General features: G+C 39.2%; 1 protein-coding gene across 8 annotated transcripts in view; it reads right to left on the bottom strand.

Moving 5' to 3' along the window:
• The window catches only part of DOCK3 (dedicator of cytokinesis 3), a 217,072-nt gene that overhangs the window by 120,435 nt on the left and 74,745 nt on the right, over positions 1-21,892 (bottom strand). For all 8 annotated transcript variants that reach the window (XM_060765806.2, XM_060765801.2, XM_060765804.2 and 5 more), the window contains exons 7-10: positions 12,257-12,341; positions 8,572-8,613; positions 8,106-8,260; positions 1,570-1,651 (exon numbers count right to left, since the gene is read on the bottom strand). In XM_060765806.2, the coding sequence (XP_060621789.2) occupies positions 1,570-1,651; positions 8,106-8,260; positions 8,572-8,613; positions 12,257-12,341 (364 nt within the window). The remainder of the gene's footprint in view (positions 1-1,569; positions 1,652-8,105; positions 8,261-8,571; positions 8,614-12,256; positions 12,342-21,892) is intronic.

Below are 21,892 nucleotides of genomic sequence, written 5' to 3' on the forward strand. Positions count from 1 at the left end.
TAATACATTTCCATCACAGATAATGGAATCAGTAAACTAATAATAATCATACATACATCCAGGAAGAAAAAAGAAATGCAGAAGAAAAATGTACACAAAATATCAAAATACAATATTTATCCATTTATTGAAGATTTAAACCAAAACACATTTATCTTCATCTCCTCTTAGCATGACTACACTAAATATAGGCCAAGTGATTATTTCACTCACTAGAACATTTGCAAACACTGTTTGTCCACAAAAACATACAGAACATCAAAAGACCATCCTAATTTCATGCTCCATTAGAAATAATGTCCACAACCAATGCCAAATGGAAGACAAATGTAGCAGGAAAAAGAGTACTTCTCCACCCAAGTTTAAAAGCGAATTTTAAATGTATTACTGTTCCTTTACTTTATTATGAAACCTAAGACTAGCATTTCATAAAGATTTAACACATAATTCTCATTCTCAATACAGAACATGTTTTTATATAACATTTTAATCTTACAACCAGCTTGATTTAAGATGTTACATAGTTTATTTAGCTCAGCTGTGACGGCCATGCTTCCACATTGCACTAAACTACATTTTGCTTTAACTATGATTTGGATGAAGTAGCCAGGAAAAAATGCGTAGAAAACAACAAATGTCACAGAGCCACTATGAATAGCATCTTCCAGGGCACTGTGGACATGGGGAATACAGGTTGTATTTCATTCACTACCCAGGAAAAAACGAGACCATGTGATGTTGTGGAGTAAAACGAGCCTCCTCTGACTCCATTTTCAAACATCATCATGTGTAGCAGTTCAGACAGAAGAAAAGCATCCAATTTAGCTTAAAGGGCAGACATGACATGTGCCCTTTTGCCACTGACTGCACTTTGTACATCGAGCCTCTGAAGAACTGAACAATTGGGAACAAAGTGACCCCAATATGACTGAAGGAACCTCTTGGCTATTCCAGTATACCGAGATTGTATTCCTAGGACTATATCACACAGCATCTCTCATCTCATTCATTTATCCAGGCCATCCTGGGATAGTAGCATTACTCCCTTGAACAGCTTTGAAGTTTTCTTTATTGGCTACTGCTATATTAGAAATGCCAATTCAGCTAAGTAAATCATGTCTTAGTGTTATGTGCAGTGCAGAAAAGTTCTGAACCCAAATTTGCCAACAATACAGAATTTGTTTGGTGCCACCAGATCAAGATCTGAAACCACAGTGGCAAGATGTTTATTTATTTTTATAAATCACAATCTATAAACTAAGATAAAACCATAATGACAGCTTTTGCACTGTATTATGAGGCTGCAGCTCCATCACAAAAAGTTGTTGTGCGATGAAAATGATTGTATACTAATTAACTAAGCAGGTGAGTCCTGAATACATGGAAATATAAGCAGACAAGCAGCTAAAAACAAGTTTTGGCTCCTTGATCTCTGTAATCTAAAACTAAGACTCTTACCCTAATAACAGAAAAAAGAAATCCCTGCACAGTTTGCAGTAACCTCTGAACCAAACCTCACTATCCAAAAAAAGTTCAATACATTTTAAGAAAATGAAAGATATTACTTACTGTAAAAAGTGCACACATTCGATCAATCTTCTCTGGATTCTTGGGTCCCCCATTTTTGTTTAACCTTACCAGAAACCTTTCACTGAAAGGCAAAATAAATGAAAAATGTTGAGTTAGAAATCACGCACATATTTGACTCTGACATTATTACTGCTTTGGCACTAGGTTAACATGGTTTTCTATTCATGAGCATTTGAAGGGGTACGGGTACAATTAATTTTTGATGTCTAATTTTTGAACCAATTGATTCTGCAATCTCCTCTTCTGGGAGATATTTCTATGATATATTGTTTGTATTGTTTAAATTCAATTTACTCTATCCAAATGGCTAAAGGCATATGTAACAAAAAAGGGAGTTATGAGAGTCATATTAATGTCTGTGCCTGTAGCAGATGTACTATATTTTAATATTTAAAATGCTGTGAACTGAACTGTTATGCCTGATCACATATTCCCCTGTTGCATCTCAAAGCAAATTTATTTCAAAACTCCTTTTTTATTTTGTTGTTGTTTCCTGGAGCACAGGGTGCACTAGATAAAAAGATTAGTTATAAACAATTCTATGTATTGTCGAAGGCTTTCATGGCCGGAATCACTCAGTTCTTGTGGGTTTTTTCGGGCTATATGGCCATGTTCTAGAGGCATTTCTCCTGACGTTTCGCCTGCATCTATGGCAGGCATCCTCAGAGGGTGAGGTCTGGAGCTGGGAAAAAGGGGGTTTATATATCTGTGGAAAGACCAGGGTGAGACAAAAGGCTTTTGTAAGATGGGCTAGGTGTGAATCTTTTCAATTGACCACCTTGATTAGCATACAATGGGCTGACTGTGCCTGGAGCAAACTCTTAATGAAAGGTGATTAGATGTCCCTGCCTGTTTTTCTCTCTGTTGTTTTAATTTTAGAATTTTTTAAAACTGGTAGCCAGATTTTGTTCATTTTCATGGTTTCTTCCTTTCTGTTGAAATTGTCCACATGTTTGTGGATTTCAATGGCTTCTCTGTGTAGCCTGACATGGTGGTTGTGAGAGTGGTCCAGCATTTTTGTGTTCTCAAATAAAATGCTGTGTCCAGGTTGGTTCATCAGGTGCTCTGCTATGGCTGATTTCTCTGGTTGGAGTAGTCTGCAGTGCCTTTCATGTTCCTGGATTCTTGTTTGGGCGCTGCGTTTGGTGGTCCCTATGTAGACTTGTCCACAGCTGCATGGTACACGGTAGACTCCTGCAGAGGTGAGAGGATCCCTCTTGTCCTTTGCTGAACGTAGCATTTGTTGGATTTTCTTGGTGGGTTTGTAGATTGTTTGTATGTTGTGTTTCCTCATCAGCTTCCCTATGCGGTCAGTGGTTCCCTTGATGTATGGCAGGGACACTTTTCCTCTGGGTGGATCTTCATCTTTACTCTTGTGGCTTGTTCTTGGTCTTGCAGCTCTTCTGATGTCTGAGGTGGAGTATCCATTGGCCTGTAGAGCCCAGTTGAGGTGGTTCAGTTCATCTTGGAGGAGGTGGGGTTCACAGATTCTTTTTGCACGGTCTGCCAAGGCTTTGATGGTGCTTCTTTTTTGACTTGGGTGATGGTTGGAGTTTTTATGTAGATATCTATCTGTGTGTGTGGGTTTTCTGTAGACGGTGTGACCCAATTGTTGATCTGGTTTGCGGATGACTAGGACATCTAGAAAAGGCAGTCTTCCTTCCTTTTCTTTTTCCATAGTGAACTGGATGTTAGGGTGGATGCTGTTAAGATGTTCCAGGAACCTGTTGAGTTCTTCTTCTCCATGGCTCCAAATGGTGAAAGTGTCATCCACATATCTGAACCATATAGTGGGCTTTTTGGTTGCTGTTTCAAGAGCTTGTTTTTCGAATTGTTCCATGTAGAAGTTAGCTATGACTGGGCTGAGAGGGCTCCCCATAGCTACTCCATCTTTCTGTTCGTAGAATTCATTGTCCCACTGAAAATAGCTGGTGGTGAGGCAATGGTGAAACAGCGCCGTGATGTCTTCTGGGAACCTCTGGTTGATGAGTGCCATGGTGTCTGCAACTGGGACCATGGTAAATAGAGACACCACATCGAAGCTGATCAGTTTGTCATTTGTATTTAGCTTGAGATTGCTGATTTTTTCAATGAAGTGGGCTGAGTCCTTGATGTAGTGTGTTGTGAGCCCAATGTGGCTTTGTAACTGTGCAGCAAGAAATTTGGCTAAGTCATATGTGGGGGACCCAATGGCGCTCACGATTGGTCTGAGTGGGGTGGAGTCCTTGTGGATTTTGGGGAGTCCATAAAGCCTGGGTGGAAGGGCTTCCGATTTACATAGCTGCTGTCGTATGTCGAAGTTGATGGAGGAGTTTTTAATTAGAGTGTTGGTTTTTCTGGTTATTTTGGAAGTTGGGTCTTGCTTAAGTTTTCTGTATATGGTAGGGTCCAGGAGTTTTCTGATCTTCTCCTTGTATTGCTCTGTATGCATGATGACTGTGGCATTCCCCTTGTCTGCTGGCAGAATGAGGATATCAGGATCTGAATTTAGGTCTCGAATGGCTTCTCTTTCCTTCCTAGTAATGTTACTGGAGGGGAGTTTTGCCTTTTTCAGGATCCTTGCTGCTTCCGCTCGTACTTCTTCTGCTTCTTCCTCTGGTAGGCGGTAAATTGCTGATTCGACATTGGCAATGATGTTTTCTACTGGGATCCTGGTGGAGGTTACAGCAAAGTTTCCTCCTTTCGCTAGTATGGATACTTGGTCTTCAGAGAGTTGTCTGTCTGTCAGGTTGATGATGGTCCGTGATGTATCCAGTTCTGGTTTCGGCTGTTGCTTTTGTCGTTTGTGGAATTTTTGTTTTTGTCTGTTGGTGTGGACAACCATATTCTTCTCCATTTTCCTGTAAGTGAGATTGTCTATTTTGTCCCAGTCCTGGGAATTCATCTTCTGGCTGATATTGATATGCAGGTGCAGCAGTTCCTTGTCTGTGTTTGCGAGTTCTTTGCGGATGGTGTGGATTCTCTCTCTTAAGAGGTTGCGTTCCAGGCGGTCATAGATCCGATGAGCCTGTGGTGTTTTGAAAGTCCTTTTGGCTGCGAGAAATTGTGGGATGGTATCTGTGTCTCTGCAGCGTAGAAGGAAAGTCAGGGAGCACAGTAGATGTGCTTTCCTGGTCCTTAGTTTCTCCAATTTCCGTGTGTCCTGGAACGCAACCTCTTAAGAGAGAGAATCCACACCATCCGCAAAGAACTCGCAAACACAGACAAGGAACTGCTGCATCTGCATATCAATATCAGCCAGAAGATGAATTCCCAGGACTGGGACAAAATAGACAATCTCACTTACAGGAAAATGGAGAAGAATATGGTTGTCCACACCAACAGACAAAAACAAAAATTCCACAAACGACAAAAGCAACAGCCGAAACCAGAACTGGATACATCACGGACCATCATCAACCTGACAGACAGACAACTCTCTGAAGACCAAGTATCCATACTAGCGAAAGGAGGAAACTTTGCTGTAACCTCCACCAGGATCCCAGTAGAAAACATCATTGCCAATGTCGAATCAGCAATTTACCGCCTACCAGAGGAAGAAGCAGAAGAAGTACGAGCGGAAGCAGCAAGGATCCTGAAAAAGGCAAAACTCCCCTCCAGTAACATTACTAGGAAGGAAAGAGAAGCCATTCGAGACCTAAATTCAGATCCTGATATCCTCATTCTGCCAGCAGACAAGGGGAATGCCACAGTCATCATGCATACAGAGCAATACAAGGAGAAGATCAGAAAACTCCTGGACCCTACCATATACAGAAAACTTAAGCAAGACCCAACTTCCAAAATAACCAGAAAAACCAACACTCTAATTAAAAACTCCTCCATCAACTTCGACATACGACAGCAGCTATGTAAATCGGAAGCCCTTCCACCCAGGCTTTATGGACTCCCCAAAATCCACAAGGACTCCACCCCACTCAGACCAATCGTGAGCGCCATTGGGTCCCCCACATATGACTTAGCCAAATTTCTTGCTGCACAGTTACAAAGCCACATTGGGCTCACAACACACTACATCAAGGACTCAGCCCACTTCATTGAAAAAATCAGCAATCTCAAGCTAAATACAAATGACAAACTGATCAGCTTCGATGTGGTGTCTCTATTTACCATGGTCCCAGTTGCAGACACCATGGCACTCATCAACCAGAGGTTCCCAGAAGACATCACGGCGCTGTTTCACCATTGCCTCACCACCAGCTATTTTCAGTGGGACAATGAATTCTACGAACAGAAAGATGGAGTAGCTATGGGGAGCCCTCTCAGCCCAGTCATAGCTAACTTCTACATGGAACAATTCGAAAAACAAGCTCTTGAAACAGCAACCAAAAAGCCCACTATATGGTTCAGATATGTGGATGACACTTTCACCATTTGGAGCCATGGAGAAGAAGAACTCAACAGGTTCCTGGAACATCTTAACAGCATCCACCCTAACATCCAGTTCACTATGGAAAAAGAAAAGGAAGGAAGACTGCCTTTTCTAGATGTCCTAGTCATCCGCAAACCAGATCAACAATTGGGTCACACCGTCTACAGAAAACCCACACACACAGATAGATATCTACATAAAAACTCCAACCATCACCCAAGTCAAAAAAGAAGCACCATCAAAGCCTTGGCAGACCGTGCAAAAAGAATCTGTGAACCCCACCTCCTCCAAGATGAACTGAACCACCTCAACTGGGCTCTACAGGCCAATGGATACTCCACCTCAGACATCAGAAGAGCTGCAAGACCAAGAACAAGCCACAAGAGTAAAGATGAAGATCCACCCAGAGGAAAAGTGTCCCTGCCATACATCAAGGGAACCACTGACCGCATAGGGAAGCTGATGAGGAAACACAACATACAAACAATCTACAAACCCACCAAGAAAATCCAACAAATGCTACGTTCAGCAAAGGACAAGAGGGATCCTCTCACCTCTGCAGGAGTCTACCGTGTACCATGCAGCTGTGGACAAGTCTACATAGGGACCACCAAACGCAGCGCCCAAACAAGAATCCAGGAACATGAAAGGCACTGCAGACTACTCCAACCAGAGAAATCAGCCATAGCAGAGCACCTGATGAACCAACCTGGACACAGCATTTTATTTGAGAACACAAAAATGCTGGACCACTCTCACAACCACCATGTCAGGCTACACAGAGAAGCCATTGAAATCCACAAACATGTGGACAATTTCAACAGAAAGGAAGAAACCATGAAAATGAACAAAATCTGGCTACCAGTTTTAAAAAATTCTAAAATTAAAACAACAGAGAGAAAAACAGGCAGGGACATCTAATCACCTTTCATTAAGAGTTTGCTCCAGGCACAGTCAGCCCATTGTATGCTAATCAAGGTGGTCAATTGAAAAGATTCACACCTAGCCCATCTTACAAAAGCCTTTTGTCTCACCCTGGTCTTTCCACAGATATATAAACCCCCTTTTTCCCAGCTCCAGACCTCACCCTCTGAGGATGCCTGCCATAGATGCAGGCGAAACGTCAGGAGAAATGCCTCTAGAACATGGCCATATAGCCCGAAAAAACCCACAAGAACTGAATAAACAATTCTGTTTCTAGAATTGAATGCTGAAATAGGACAGTAGCTTTCCACCATTACTATATTAGTTAATATTCTCTTAAAATGCAATACCTTATCAGCTACTTTATAAATTTAAAATGTATTTTAGGAATTCCTGTTTAAAGACCTTGTTGCTCAATCTCTTTCAGTAGAAGGACAAGATTATCATTCCTAAGTAGGGTCATTTATTGCTAAATAAGAATTTAAAGTAGGCTGAACAGAACTGTCCGAGGTACTGAAGGTCTGATGGGAATCAGGCACTTCAAAAGAATTCCTGTTATATTGTTAAAAGCAAATGCTGCAGCAGGGATGTGGAAAATGTGATATTAGATGTTGTTGGATGGTAACTCCCATGATCCCTGGCCAGAATAACCAGCAGTATGGAATGCTGGAAATTGCCGTCCAACGCCATCAGCAGTTCCACATGTTCTCTCCATGCCCAGAATTCAGAAACATAATTGAAGCCAATTCACCTTTGAAAAAAGGGGGAATGTTTACCTGTGAGTGTGGTTTTTCAAATGAGCTTCTGAATGTTCAAACATACACCTTTCAGCTCTAAAATGTTTCTAAAGAGATCACTCCATAGTTAGAAAATGCAGAAATTAGGAGAGGGCAACAGGCAAGGTCTGGAAGTGTTGCACAGACAACTTTGGAGGGCCACAGTAACTATACCCTTCCCCCAATATGTTTTAAATTTCTTATAGTATAATTTATTTATGGGGATGGGTGCAGGAGTTTGGCTGGGGTCTAAAAACAGCCTTGCAGGGTGGGTGGGTTGTACATAGTCCACAGGCTGCACTCTACCAACTCCTGCTATCATTCTTTGGCAGAAAGTTCACAAAAAAACCTTGGATTTCAAGACCTCACTGGAGATCTGTAAGTATTAACATTTTTATAAATGAAGTCATGTTCTGAAAAGCAGGAATCTGCCTTTGAGTTACCTGATTTGCTTGCCTTCTCGAACATCATAAAGAAAAAAGAACACATCTGCATCCTCCCCTATTGTATTATAAGTAAAGCTCTTTAGACTGAGAAAGAAGTGGTGAGGTACTGGCAGACGGCATGCTTCTCCATGGCGTGGGCGGATTGTATCGACCTGGTTTGGGAAAAGAAAAGAGCTTTATTTTCTGTACTCATATTTCAGAGAGATGCACTCTTAAATGTAGTTAAAATGAAGGCTATTGTTCTTCTATTAGAATATAATCTATTAAATACTGTGTCAGCTATTAAATACTGTGTTCATAAGAGGTTTATTCTCTTAAACTGTATCCTTAAACTGTGAAAACCCTTGGTATTAGAAAATGGGGGACAAATCTCACAAAATCAGACTCCTATCCCAAATTATTTAATTCAAGGCAACTATACATGATTCTTTAAAATAATTAATGCTTCAGTAGCTCATCTCACCTGTGATGTGCTCTGTTGTACACTATGCCTACTAGATAAATGCTGTGAAGATAAAAGAACAAAAGTTATTTATGCTCGAGGGCATTGCTTGGCTTTTTCAAACAGATTCATACAGCTAAGGAGAATGTTTTATAGCCTGAAGCATACATTGATATCTTATGCCTCAGTTGAACATATGAGATTGAACAAAGTAATTGGAAGGATTCATAAGCAAGTTGATCATGAAGCCTCAGCTCATAGTCCTGCACACCCTGGCATCAGACCAAGTCTACAAAATGTAAAAAGTGTGTTCACACTAGTAATTCTATTTGCTTGTAGAGGGAATCATTCCCTTATTGAACCCCTAGGTCTGCTGCTGTTTAGGTTGTTATCTTGGAGGATCCCAGTTAGACCTGAAGAGTCAGAATTCTTGCTGTCTGAACTTGGTTCTACGAGTATATGGATGGAAGAATAAATCTCAAGGATTTATTCTCTTCCTTTTTAGGCACAGAAAGAAAGGTTTTTTCCCCAATTTATCTTTAGTTTCAACCAATAACTCAATGTATAATGCTTTTATGCGACTGTACCCCACTCTCCTTACACTGGTCCGTGACCGTAATAAAGTTCTGTTTAATGTATTGTCGAAGGCTTTCATGGCTGGAATCACTCAGTTCTTGTGGGTTTTTTCGGGCTATATGGCCATGTTCTAGAGGCATTTCTCCTGACGTTTCGCCTGCATCTATGGCAAGCATCCTCACCTCTGAGGATGCTTGCCATAGATGCAGGCGAAACGTCAGGAGAAATGCCTCTAGAACATGGCCATATAGCCCGAAAAAACCCACAAGAACTGAAAGTTCTGTTTGTTTGTAATACCTCATTGAAAGCTTTATGAAACATTTTAAACCTTTTTTTAAAAGATAAAACATATACAATCCTAATAGACCAAATCATTTTCTAGCATTTTGTTTCTAAAATATTTCCCCATCTGCAGGAAAGTAACATATCTTGCTCTTCCCATGCACTTCAAAGGCAGGTCTCTCCACAATCAATAATTTCATTTTCTTTGTCCCAGTTCCATCTCAAATTGGTGGCCAAACTGACATTAGTTTTGGTACCAACACTCCAAATTTTATTCAAATGTGGCACTTTATTGCAGCAGATATGGCTGGGAAAGCAAACTGCACATATGGTACTTGAAATTAGCATCTACCATGAAGGCAGAAGCTTTGGCCAACTTATTGATAGCTTGCCAATTCTTTGAGGCAACATGGAACTGGGACAAGGAACTAGTTTCTTCCTTCATGTGGGGTGAAGGAAATGCTTGATTAATGGAGAGCTTTGCCTCTGAAGCACACGGGAAGAGAAAGATCTGTTGCAAAGGATGGCAGCCAGGTTGCTAACTGGAGCAAATTATAGGAAGCAGAAAATCCCCTATTAAAACAGCTCCACTGGCTGACGATAAATTTCCAGTCCCAATTCAAGGTGCAGGTTATTACCTACAAAGCCCTAAATGGTTCGGGCCGAGCCTATCTCCGCGATCGCATCTTCCCCTATGAACCTCTGCTGGGGAGGCCCTTCTTTCATGTCCACCTCCATCACAAGCGCAGGTGGTGGGGATGAGAGAGAGGGCCTTCTCGGTGGTGGCCCCCCGCCTCTGGAACTCTCTCCCCAGGGGGATTCATTTCGCTCCCACCCTGTCCATTTTCTGTAAAGACCTACAAACCTGGATGCTCCAATGTACTTTTGATTAATCCAGTTCACTAGATGATTTGGCCCCTTCAGCCATAACTTAATACTTGGCTCTTGCACTTTATCATTATCCCTCTCCTTGTGGTTTTATTGCACTGATTGAGGCCCAGAAGGATGCCTTTTGCTTTCTGGGGGCAGCTGCAGGAACAGAGCCTGCTGGCAACCAGTCTGCCTTAGGAGCTCTAGGAGATGCTGAATGTCTGTGGGAGTGGGGAAAACCTGTCTGTCTGGGGAAAGTGTAAGGGCAAATGGACTTTCTGAATTCCTCCATCTGGCATCATCAAAAAGTTACATATGCAGGAGTAACTTTCAGTTGCATTAACAATGTTTGTACTGCACTTAATTTTGCATGGCTGTTACTGTGTTATTTTATTTTTGATCTGTGGTGTACTTTTTGTATTGATTGATGCTGCTCCTTTTCTGCAGATAGGGAAATGTTTTTAGAAACAGAATGCCAGAAAATGATGCGATCCATTAGGACTGCCTTGTGGTTTTTTTTGGTGTAACTTTGATAATGGAAGTACTAATGGTATTAATAATGAAATATAAGGATATATTTTTCACATTATCAGACTGACAATTATTTAGATGTCTCAAAACCCAAATAAATTTCAATTACACACTATATCTAAAATGTAAGGTCAGCATATATAGAAATATGATTAAAATACCTTTAAAATAATTTCAATTTGCATTACGATGTAAATCTTTACACAAGAGGTTAACTGAGCACAATAAGACTTACTGTCCATTTTTTTCTTTGCTAACATTATAGTCTTTAGAATGAAAACTTCAAAACAGTGTCACCCTGAATTTCAACTTGGTGGTATTTCTTCAATTTTAAAATAAATATTAATGTGTTATTTGTGGTCATGCTTTTTGTCATAGGCCACAATTTGAGTACATTTTTTATTTACATCACAGTAATTAATGACATTTAGTAACCCAAAGCTTTCTTCTTGTCCTTTTAAAAGAAAACAAAATAATCATGATTCTCCTTTAGAGGTACATGGCAAAAATTGTTCGGATATAAAGGTCTGGATTAGGGGAAACAATATTTGGGAAGTAGTAAATCATAACAAACATGGTCTTCCTAAAACACGCTTGAATATTTTTTTTCATAAATTATGTGCTAGCATTTTGAACTGGAGTATTTAGTGTAGTCAAAACACAAAAATAGTGTAGAAATTCAGTACATGTTGTGCTTTTCACATTTCCCCCCTGAGTTGAATTAACCAAAGGGCATCAGATGGACAGTAGCTGATCTACTCTACCAGAAGAAAACAAATTTGTTAAATCCTTATTCCCTGGCTCTATAAAAGCTCACACAGTGTCAGAGGGAAGATGCCAAACTTTCTACAAAATACATTAAGAAAATTTATTCTGAAATTAAAGCCAATACCTTTGGTGTACATTCGGTAGATAGTGAGGCCCAAAAGCAGAAACAAGCATTTTCCCCAACAGCCTTAATCATTAGAATATATTGTACTAACTACACCTTCTGGGGGTACCACTCACCCACTTACAAAAGAACAAATCACAAGAAATAAGATATACAAATTTGCAGTTAAAACCTTTTAAACTTCTGGTTAAACATTTAACCAGAAACAATACTGTGATAGATGCAAGCCATTTTTATATATCTTTATGAAAGTAGAATTGTACTAGGTTGTTGTAGGTTTTTTCGGGCTATAGGGCCATGTTCTAGAGGCATTTCTCCTGACGTTTTGCCTGCATCTATGGCAAGCATCCTCTGAGGATGCTTGCCATAGATGCAGGCAAAAAGTCAGGAGAAATGCCTCTAGAACATGGCCATATAACCTGAAAAAACCTACAACAACTCAGTGATTCCGACCATGAAAACCTTCGACAATACAAAGAGAGATTCGTTACATTTTTTTTTAAAAAAGCTATCCATCTGCTGAAATCATCTTTCTTGTTCTGTAAGACAACTTACCATTTTATATAGATCGGAGACACTGATCTGATCTGAATCAATCACCTCAAAATCCTTCCGTGGAACAAGATCCAAGCCCAAATGTCTATAAAGAAAAAAAGTGATTGTCATCAATACAATGTATCTTGTTTTGTCCAAACTGTAATCTGCATAACTGCTTTGCTTCTGGGAATAATTTGTGCACTAAAACTTTATTGATTTAAGCTCCCAAAGCCATTTTAATAAAATACATATATTATAAATGAATGGTTCATAATTTAGTAGTGTTACGATGCTTGCTGGAACTAAACAAAGTAAAATGTTTAAATAGCACAGATATGCTGAAGTATAGAAATATTTTTCCCAGTAAGTTCTCTAAATAGGTTCAGATTCACATTTAAAACTTAACAGAATTATATTCAGACTTGAGAAGATAAAACTGGATTACAGATTCCTTCTACACCGGACATCTACCACAGAATATGTCTCTGCTGCTTGGATAATTTGAAGCACAGCAATGAAATGCTTTTCCCTGTTCTTTCTTGTTTCTGTTTGTATGGCATAAATGATTAATCAATGTAGTACCGAGAGTATGATCTATACTCTAAATACGCTCAGAGATCTTCAGGAAATAGTATGTCCAAAGTGGAGAAATCACAGAAGAGTAAAAAAAAAAGTAAAGTGAAATGAAGAGAGTAAACCAGATATGTTAGAAGGCATTGACTGTAGAACATCAATGTCTACAGCCTCGATGGAGACAGCTGGCCACACCAAACCTACAATTTAATATTTTATTATTTTTTCAAATATATAAAACACAACACAAAAACCACAAAAGTGAAAGGAAAAAATTCCTAAGCACACAAAAAAGAGGAAATAGGAAAGAAAGAAGAGCAGTGTGGAGGGTTCTTGTTTGAACCCCTGGCCATTGACCTCTGGGTTTTCTCAAGATTTCATTTTGTCCCCCATACTATTTAACATATACATGAAACTGTTGGGAGAGGTCATCTGGAGTTTTGGAGTGTGTTGCTACATATATGAACTCCCATTGAAGAGATAGGTCCACAGTTTGGGGATCGTCCTGGACTCAGCGTTGAATCTAGAGGCCCAGGTATCTGCGGTAGCCAGAAAGGCCTTTGCAAAATTAAAACTTGTGCACCAACCTTCCTTGAGAAGCCAGATTTGGCCACGGTGGTACATGTCTTAGTTACAGTAACTCATCTGGATTAATGTAACGTGCTCTATGTGGGGCTGCCTCTGAAGAGTCTTCAGAAACTTAAGTTGGTCCAAAGAGCTACAGCCAAGTTGCTAACTGGGGCTGGCTACAGGGAGCAGACAAACCCGCTGTTGCAGCAGTTCCACTGTTTGCTACTTTGTTTCCGGGCACAATTCAAAGTGCTGGTTCTGACCTTAAAGCCCTAGACAGCTCAGATCCAGGCTATTTGACTGACCTCATTTCCTTGTACGAACCTGCCTGGGCCCTGAGATCCTCAGAAGAGGCCCTTTTCTTGGTCCCACCCCTCTCTCAAGAACCTTTTCTGTGGCTGGTCTTTGACTCTGGAACTCTCTTCTTCCCAGGGGAGTCAGGATGAATTTCTCACTCTTGTCCTTCCAGCAGCAAGATTTTTATTTAGGCAGGCTTTTAAAGAAGGAGACTTTTTAGATGAAGCCAGGGGGTGATATGGTTTTAGGTGTGAATATATTTTAATTGTTTTAACTGTTTCTTCTTAATACTATTCATGTTTAATCCCTTTTTAATGTTTGTATATGTTTACGTTTTAATTGTATTGTACTTGGTTTTATTGTTAGCCGCTTTGTGTCTTTTTTTAGAGATAAAAAGCAGGATATAAGCAAAAATAATAATATACATTAAGAGAAGGTAAGAGGGCCAAAGAAGTATAGAAGTGACTTCCAGTTTTCTCCACAATGATTAGAAATCTGTACTGTTTTAAGCTCTTGCCACTCTCTAATACAAATAAATTGCCTACCACCTTTTCCATAAGTTATAGTCATTAATAATTCTTTCTTTTAATGCTAAATGCATGTCCTACAGAATATCAAGAAAACATTTCTATAAATTCTTTAAAAATTATAAGTAAATATAATATACAAAATAACCTTCCATATTTAGTAACTATTATTTATTTTCCAATAAAATACTTATTTTATTCATTCTCTTATTTTTCTTATTTAACAAACATTCATCTTTTCAACATTTCTGTTTGCAGTAAGAACAGAATCTACGCTGTGACTTTCTGTGCATCCCATTCCCATAGTCATATTTATCCATATTTACTCATATTCTCCATATTTTTCTCTAAATAGCTGCCAATTCACACATTTCATTTTAAAAGATGGTTCCTTTAAATTGAGAAAGCATCCTTCTTACCTAATCCATGTAAATATCATAAACCAAATTAATCAAAGTTTCTCCCCGCTCCCCAAATCTCACTTTTGGGATTCAACCCAAGCCCCATGGATGCACACTTTGGGAATCATTCAAAACCACATCCATATTCTGAGAGTTAGAGGTCTCTTTATGACAAACAAAGTTCTTGTCCTTTCGGTCTTCATTCTCTCCCTTCTACCTTCTAGGCTTCTTATGAACAGTTTCATCTTGTTTCTAAAATCCAGTAGACTTCACTACTTTTCCCCATTTGCCACATCTGTCATCACTTTATCTGCTGTTGCAATACTCTTAGAGATTACCTTTCCTTCTTCCCCAGCTTGTGGGCAATCCTCAATTTCATGTCCCACAGACAAAGCATATATTTTGCTCTTCAAATCTCTATCTACAATGCTTTCATCTATCAGAGCAAATACATTTCCTTCTAAATCATTTCCCAGGTCATATCCGTGGCCTCCTTGAGCGGATGCATTTTTTGTTCTTCCATCTAGCAGATTTTTGGCACTTAAAGTATGAACCTTTCTGCCTCTGAATCAACTCCTCTATTACACTGTGACCTGAGCAGTTTTTGTTTCTCCTATTATTGTTTCCATCTTTTCCTTCTTTTTGTATGACTCACGTTAATTGTAAAAAAATATAAAGAAAATAAACCGGATTTCCAATTCTATTTTTTTCTCATCTCAAACTCTATATCTTTGTCCATTCAGAAGGTTTTGTTCTCTCCCCCTTTTCTACATAACTTGAAATACTTTCTGTGCTCAGTCTAAAACACACACACACTTCAGACTCTCCTCAAAAATTCTCATAAAGGCAAATGATTCACCAAAGCATCTGATAATCACTGTTTTGAAGTCCTTTTGTTCCTTAATTCCAGCGATTAAATTTTCATAAGAATATACTTTAAAAATGTTGTATTGGCTGAGTGTCCTTTATTAGGCACACGGCAGTGGGTGGAGACAATGTCTTCATCCTTCTCCCCTCCCTTCAGTCCGGCTAACTATAATAGTCTTCAGAAGCTCCATGAGGTTTACAAATCTTTGTGGGCACATTCTTTGGTCCCCGTTTCTGCCATCACTCTCCTCTCCATGGGTAATCTCAGACAGACATAACTTCATTCTGGAAAACTTGCCCTCATCTTACTGATATAACAGTGGATAGTGGATCTGACTGGACAATGTTGCCAAGCATTTGTTGGCAGTGGGACCCAGAGAGATATAGACATAACTATGATGTCCAAGACAGATGTTGCTGAAGTGTGACCTCCATAGTTCACAGTGTGGGGAGTACAGATCAACATGACAAGGGTTATTATTTCCCACATTTGTTTTATAACAGGGGTGAATGAGCTTTCAGAGGATCAGGGCCAATTTTTCAACCCCAAAATCCACTACACCAACCTCCAACTCATCCATACTACAAAAATCAAGCAGCAGAAAGCTGAAGAACCACTTAGGTTTTGGCTGAACTTTTTTCTTTTTGATCAAACATATGTTTTCATGCTTTGGGGATGCAAAAAAATTTTTTATAAGGCCTATGAATCTGGCCTTGTTCAACAGGGTTTCAAATATTATGTACATAAGCACAGCAATTCACATTTATATATACACAGGAAGGACAAGGAAAAGATAAAGCTGTTTTAGTAAGGGCGTGCAGTATTTTCCCCCTACAAGGAGGGACTTTTTGTCTTGCTTTGATCATTGGCTATTGATGGGAATGTGATGAAATTCTGACCCTCAAACAACATGCCATCTATTTCTGACAACTGAGTGCATAATGGCAATGATGGCAGCATAGTCACAAAAATCATATTGTTTTCAAATTCATATATAAGTACGGAATGGATGGCAGGATGCAAATGTTTACTTATTAAAGAAGAAAGCATTTGATAGCACCCACCATAATAACCAAAAAGCACTCTGTCCAGTTACCTTTCAACCTTATCTGATATGCTAAATTTAGTTAAAATCCCCTAACACCATGGATTTTCAGCTCAAAGGATTCTCATTCACTAATGCTATGTTAATCCTTCGTAGTAACTGCTTGTTCAAACAGCTACCTGTTTTCATAGGAGAGCAAAGGAATCAACACACGAGGGCCAAAATCAGGCTTCCAGTAAAGTCTATTCAATCTTTTTTTCTTTTGAGGTTCTCAAGGAAGGACCAGAGTCACATCAACAGGAGACGCTTCAAGGATTGAACTAAGGTGGAATGTGACAAACTTATTAAAGTTCTTGAACCCTACTGCTACACTGAAGCATAGGAAATTGTAATACAAGACAAAATCTGATTGTTGACATTAAAATTGATCAAGTTAATTTTTAAAGAGCTAGACTGTAAGGTTCATAGTCACAGTACCTCTGTACAGACTCTTGCCATCTTCAGAAATACCTGCAGACTTAGTATCTTTGCAAAGTGGCTGCAGACATGAATTTATTTGTAGTAATTGTATATCACCCTTCTCACTATTTACCCAAACTGTTGTTCTTCATGTGGTCATTTTTGCAATCACAAATATGAATCTTTGTTTATGAATACAATATTTAACACAATTGCAAACCATTTAGAAAGCTGAACTTTTGGCTCTGCCCTCCCTTCTCTATATTCAGGTTCTGTCATCCATATCTTGTATTCATACAACTGAAACAATGGTGGCAGGTGCAGTCACCACTAGGTATGCTGTCACAAGTAGGAGGGACGGGTTGTTTGAATGCACAGGTGGCCTCTCAAAAAACAACACTTACAGTTAACAACGTGATTTCTTACTGGTGGGGCTAGCTTAGGGTCAAAGTCCAGGGTTTTCTTCTTCTTCTTTTGTCAGTTTAGCAATATAGTGATACTAATAGCACATCCATCTGTTTCTGTCTAGTTTTGCTATGACTTTCCCTAGTAGTGGCAATAACAGGTACATCAGGCAAATGACCACTTAAACAACAATGCATCCCAAAGGCAGCCCTCTTCTGATTCCTGCCCTGGAGCAGAAGCAGCTGTACCTCTTGTCAATTGTCACTGCAAATAGATCAAAACTAGGATTACCATAAGTATCAAAACACTTGTCAAGGCAGAGACCACTCATGCTGGGGAATGAGGGCCTGACTGTGTCTGCCAAAACCTTGTCTATGATTGCAAGGTGGATGGCCATGGGATGAATTCTTTTTGTCTTACCACATGTCCAAATCTGAATGATAAGATTTAATATAACTGAATTACTACATTCTTTTTGTTGATATAACAAACAATGGTAATATTACCTGATGTCACTGGAACTATTCTCTCTCAACAAATTCTCTGTGCCTCATACAAAAGGTTTTTCATGCCTCCATTGAGACCCCATGGGAATATCCGAGAGCCTGAAAAGCTTTGATATGAAGACTAGCCTTGTGACAAGAAATACAATCTTTCTTGATAAAATAGGGATCTCTCCCATCTATGAGATGGTAGCAATGAGTTCAATGACTGGCTAGATATAGAAACAACAGTTTGTTGCATCAGATAGTGTGGAGAAAAAAGCATGTGTTATTCCCGAACTTTGTCCCATTATGGCTGGATGTTGGGCACAATCAGAACTAATATAGGGTCAAACAATATCATGGTAGCTCACACTGAATCCACCAAAATAGGTTACTTATGACCTGATTGTGAACCAGAATGGGATGTGGAGGCAGTCAATGTCAGATCCCCAGCAACCTTGTCCAACTTCTTACTGGGGCAATGGGTGGTCGACACCACCAACACGAAGACTTTGGCTACAAATACTGCGGTAGGCTGTGGGGTAATCTTTGGTAAAGGCAAAATAATCAGTTGCTACATGGCAGGTTTTGGTACTGAAAATTGCAGAGGCAGACCTGAAGCTGTCAATATTGAGGGTGGTTTCAATTTTTCCCACAGCTTAGCAATGATCACAGGGATGATAAAAAGCAACCTACTCACTGCTGCCTTCTTCAAGTATTGGAGGGAGTTCTCTCAAAGATGTAACCTGAGGTGAGAAGCCGGATTCTTTAGTGCCTGTGTGAAATGGGGCACTGAATGACAGGTTTCTCACATAATCCGCATGTGCATTTGATAAAGAGTTTTTGCCCACAAAAGAACCAATGTTTAAAAAAGAAGGGGAGGTCATGAGAGAAGAAAGAAGAATAAATATGAAGTAAAGTGAAATTTTAAATTATATATCTTTAGTTGTAGAACAAATGAAAAACAAAATTAAAGAAGCAGGAGGGCCAAGAGGAGAGAATTAGAGAGAGAAATGAAGCTGCTCTACTCTAGAGCGCACAGGCAGAAGTGGTTTCTTTAGTGGATGGAGAGAAGCTAGGGTTTTGGTAGCTTGGCAGCCTGGCACATGCACAGTACTCTGTAGGGGACAAGGTTCCTGCCAAGCTACTTGGCTCTAGGATATTCCCATGGGGTCTCTGTGGAGGCATGAAAAACCCTTTGTGTGAGGCACAGAGATCACAAAGAAGAAAAACATTGGGGAATATAGTGAAATTGCCCTTACATTCTCATATTATAGATGTATTTCAGTGAAAAAAATGAAATGTTGGAGAGACATGAAGACATGAAGGGGTCACATTATGCTCCTTGAAAGCCCACAGGCCACACTTCATTTTCTCCTGATCCAGCAAATTGATAGAACAAATGAATGCCTCCCTGTCCAATATGACAATGTATGCAAATCAGAGATCATAGAGCTGAAAAGCTGAATCTCTCTTTTGGCGTTCCAGTGAAGCAGTGAACCATAGGATTCTTCTCTGTCACCTTTTTTAAACTATCAGAATTAAGGAGAAGGATGTCTGACCACAAAACCCATGTCAGACAGCATACTACAAGTAACTATACATCAAAATAAATACACTATAGTTATATACGTGTGTATACCCAGTGACATTAAATTACCACATTTCTTGATTTTAAGACACAATTGATTGTAAGATGCCAACTTATTTCAGTACCACTAACATACATATCACCTGCAATTCACACCCCATTTTTTAGAAATGAATTGTATCTTAGATTTAAGGAAATACAGTATAACAGGCAAGATGTTACAGACTCATACCTGAATTTATTCCACCGCTTGCTTGCTTTTATTGTATTTAGGTTGGCATTTATACACATGTATACATACAGTATACCAAATCCATGAGCTATGCTGTTTGTCAAGTGCTGTTTCTCCTTATTTCATTAGTGGTGTAACTTAGTGGTATAAAATATTCCTTGTATATAATTATTTGTTCGATGCGGTTTTATATTTATATTGTGATGTTACTCAGTACATGCTGACAAATTATGCTGTGACTTTTGTTTAAATATCAGAAAAGGTACAGTGTAAGAGAGTCAATGCAGGAAGAGAGATGAGTGCCTCCCATTGTCTGTTGGGAAGCTATCTGCTTCATCTATTTGTGATGGATCCAGTTTTAAAAAGGAGTTTTCTCTATATTAAATCATAATTCATTTCTTCAAAACACTAAAATGATTAATCAAAGAAGAGTAAGTTAAACTTAACATGTTAAGGAGAATAATTAAGCAAAACCATCTGCAAAGCAGTCTTTATGATACTCGGAAATGGGTTGTTTACGTTTTGTTTTCATCACACTGCATCATCTTTTACAATTACACCATGTGAAATAGAATTTACTTTTATCAGACTGACCCACTTTTTTCCAGCTCCAACAACAGACAAGGCACTAGATTAATATACATATGCCAATGCAATTTACACAGCCATGGGTGTTATGAATTGCATAAGATTCTATTGAACTTTTATTTGCCCTTCATCCCAAAGGAATTCCATGTCAAAGCACAAAACACTGTAAAAATGCAAATGCAAGAACAGTAGCATAACAAAAGAGGCACAGAAGATATTCATTCAGTGAAAATACTGATTGTTTAAAATAAATAAATGCTTAGGCAAAATGGAATGTCGTAATTTGACACTGAAAAGGAAGTGAACAAGGACCGTCATATGATATGTGAAGAAAACTGCTAAGTTAGAGACCTGTCACAGAAAAAGTGCTATCATGTAAATACTGAATATATTACTACCACAAAAGATACTTAGAGAAGGGTTTCCCTTTGAAAATCTTAATATGAGGATAGGCTAATGTGACAGGTAGCATTCATTCACGTATTTTAGCCTCAAACCTCGCATGCATATCAGAAATTAATAAAATTAATATAACTAACTTAAACTGATGGAAGATGAGACTTCCAGGCTAGAAGGCACTGAACCAGCCACTGGGAAAGATCAGAAGACAATTTTAAGCCAAAGCAGGAATGTCATATGACCAAGAGAGAACACAATACATGATCAGGACAAAATAAATAGATAATAGAAATAATATGTTGTATGACTATAGAGAAAAGATAGCAGATTTCGTCAAGAAAGAACGTTTTAACAATAGACTCACAATTCAAAATTGAATTGGAAAATTTTTTCAAAACACTTGGGAGGAAAAAAAACATCACCAGGAATAGGAGGGGCTTACAATAGAGATATTTCAAGCTATAGAAACAGGATCCATCACATTCAAACAAATCCTTGTCAGCAAATGAGGAAAATAAACTAATGATCCAGAAAACGAACATTGTTAGCATAATTCCAATTCTCAATAAAGAAGATATCATTGACTGTTGTAGCCATCAGATTATAGCCATCAGAGTCATAGAATCATAGAGATGGAAGAGACCACAATGGCCAACCAGTCTAAACCCCTGCATTGTAGAAAACATAATCAAAACATTCTTAACACATGGCTATCCAGCCTCTGTTTAACAGCCACCAAAGAAGGTGCCACTACCATGCTTCAAGGCAGAATATTCCACTTTCAAACATCTCTTAACATCAGGACAATTCTTCCTAATGTTTAGGTGGAATCTCTTTTCCTGTAATCCATTGCTCTGGGACTAGGATTCTATAGCAGCAGAAAACAAGCTTGCTCCCTCCTCAGTGTGACATCCTTTCAAATATCTAAACATGGCCATCATGTCCCCTCTCTGCCTTCTTTTCTCCAAGCTAAACATACCCATTCCTCATAGGGCTTGGTTTCCAAACTTTTGATCATTTTGATCGCCCTTCTCTGGGCACATTACAGCTTGTCAATATCCTCCTTGAATTGAGGTGCCCGGGACTGTGAACACAGTATTCCAGGTGAGGTCTGACCAAATCAGAATAGAGTTAGACTATGACCGCCTTCGATCTCAACAATATACTCCTCTTGATGCAGCCACATCACACTTTTGGTTCCTGTTCAGCTCGTG

Source organism: Anolis sagrei, chromosome 2, assembly GCF_037176765.1.
Source record: "Anolis sagrei isolate rAnoSag1 chromosome 2, rAnoSag1.mat, whole genome shotgun sequence".
NCBI classification, from domain to species: domain Eukaryota; kingdom Metazoa; phylum Chordata; class Lepidosauria; order Squamata; family Dactyloidae; genus Anolis; species Anolis sagrei.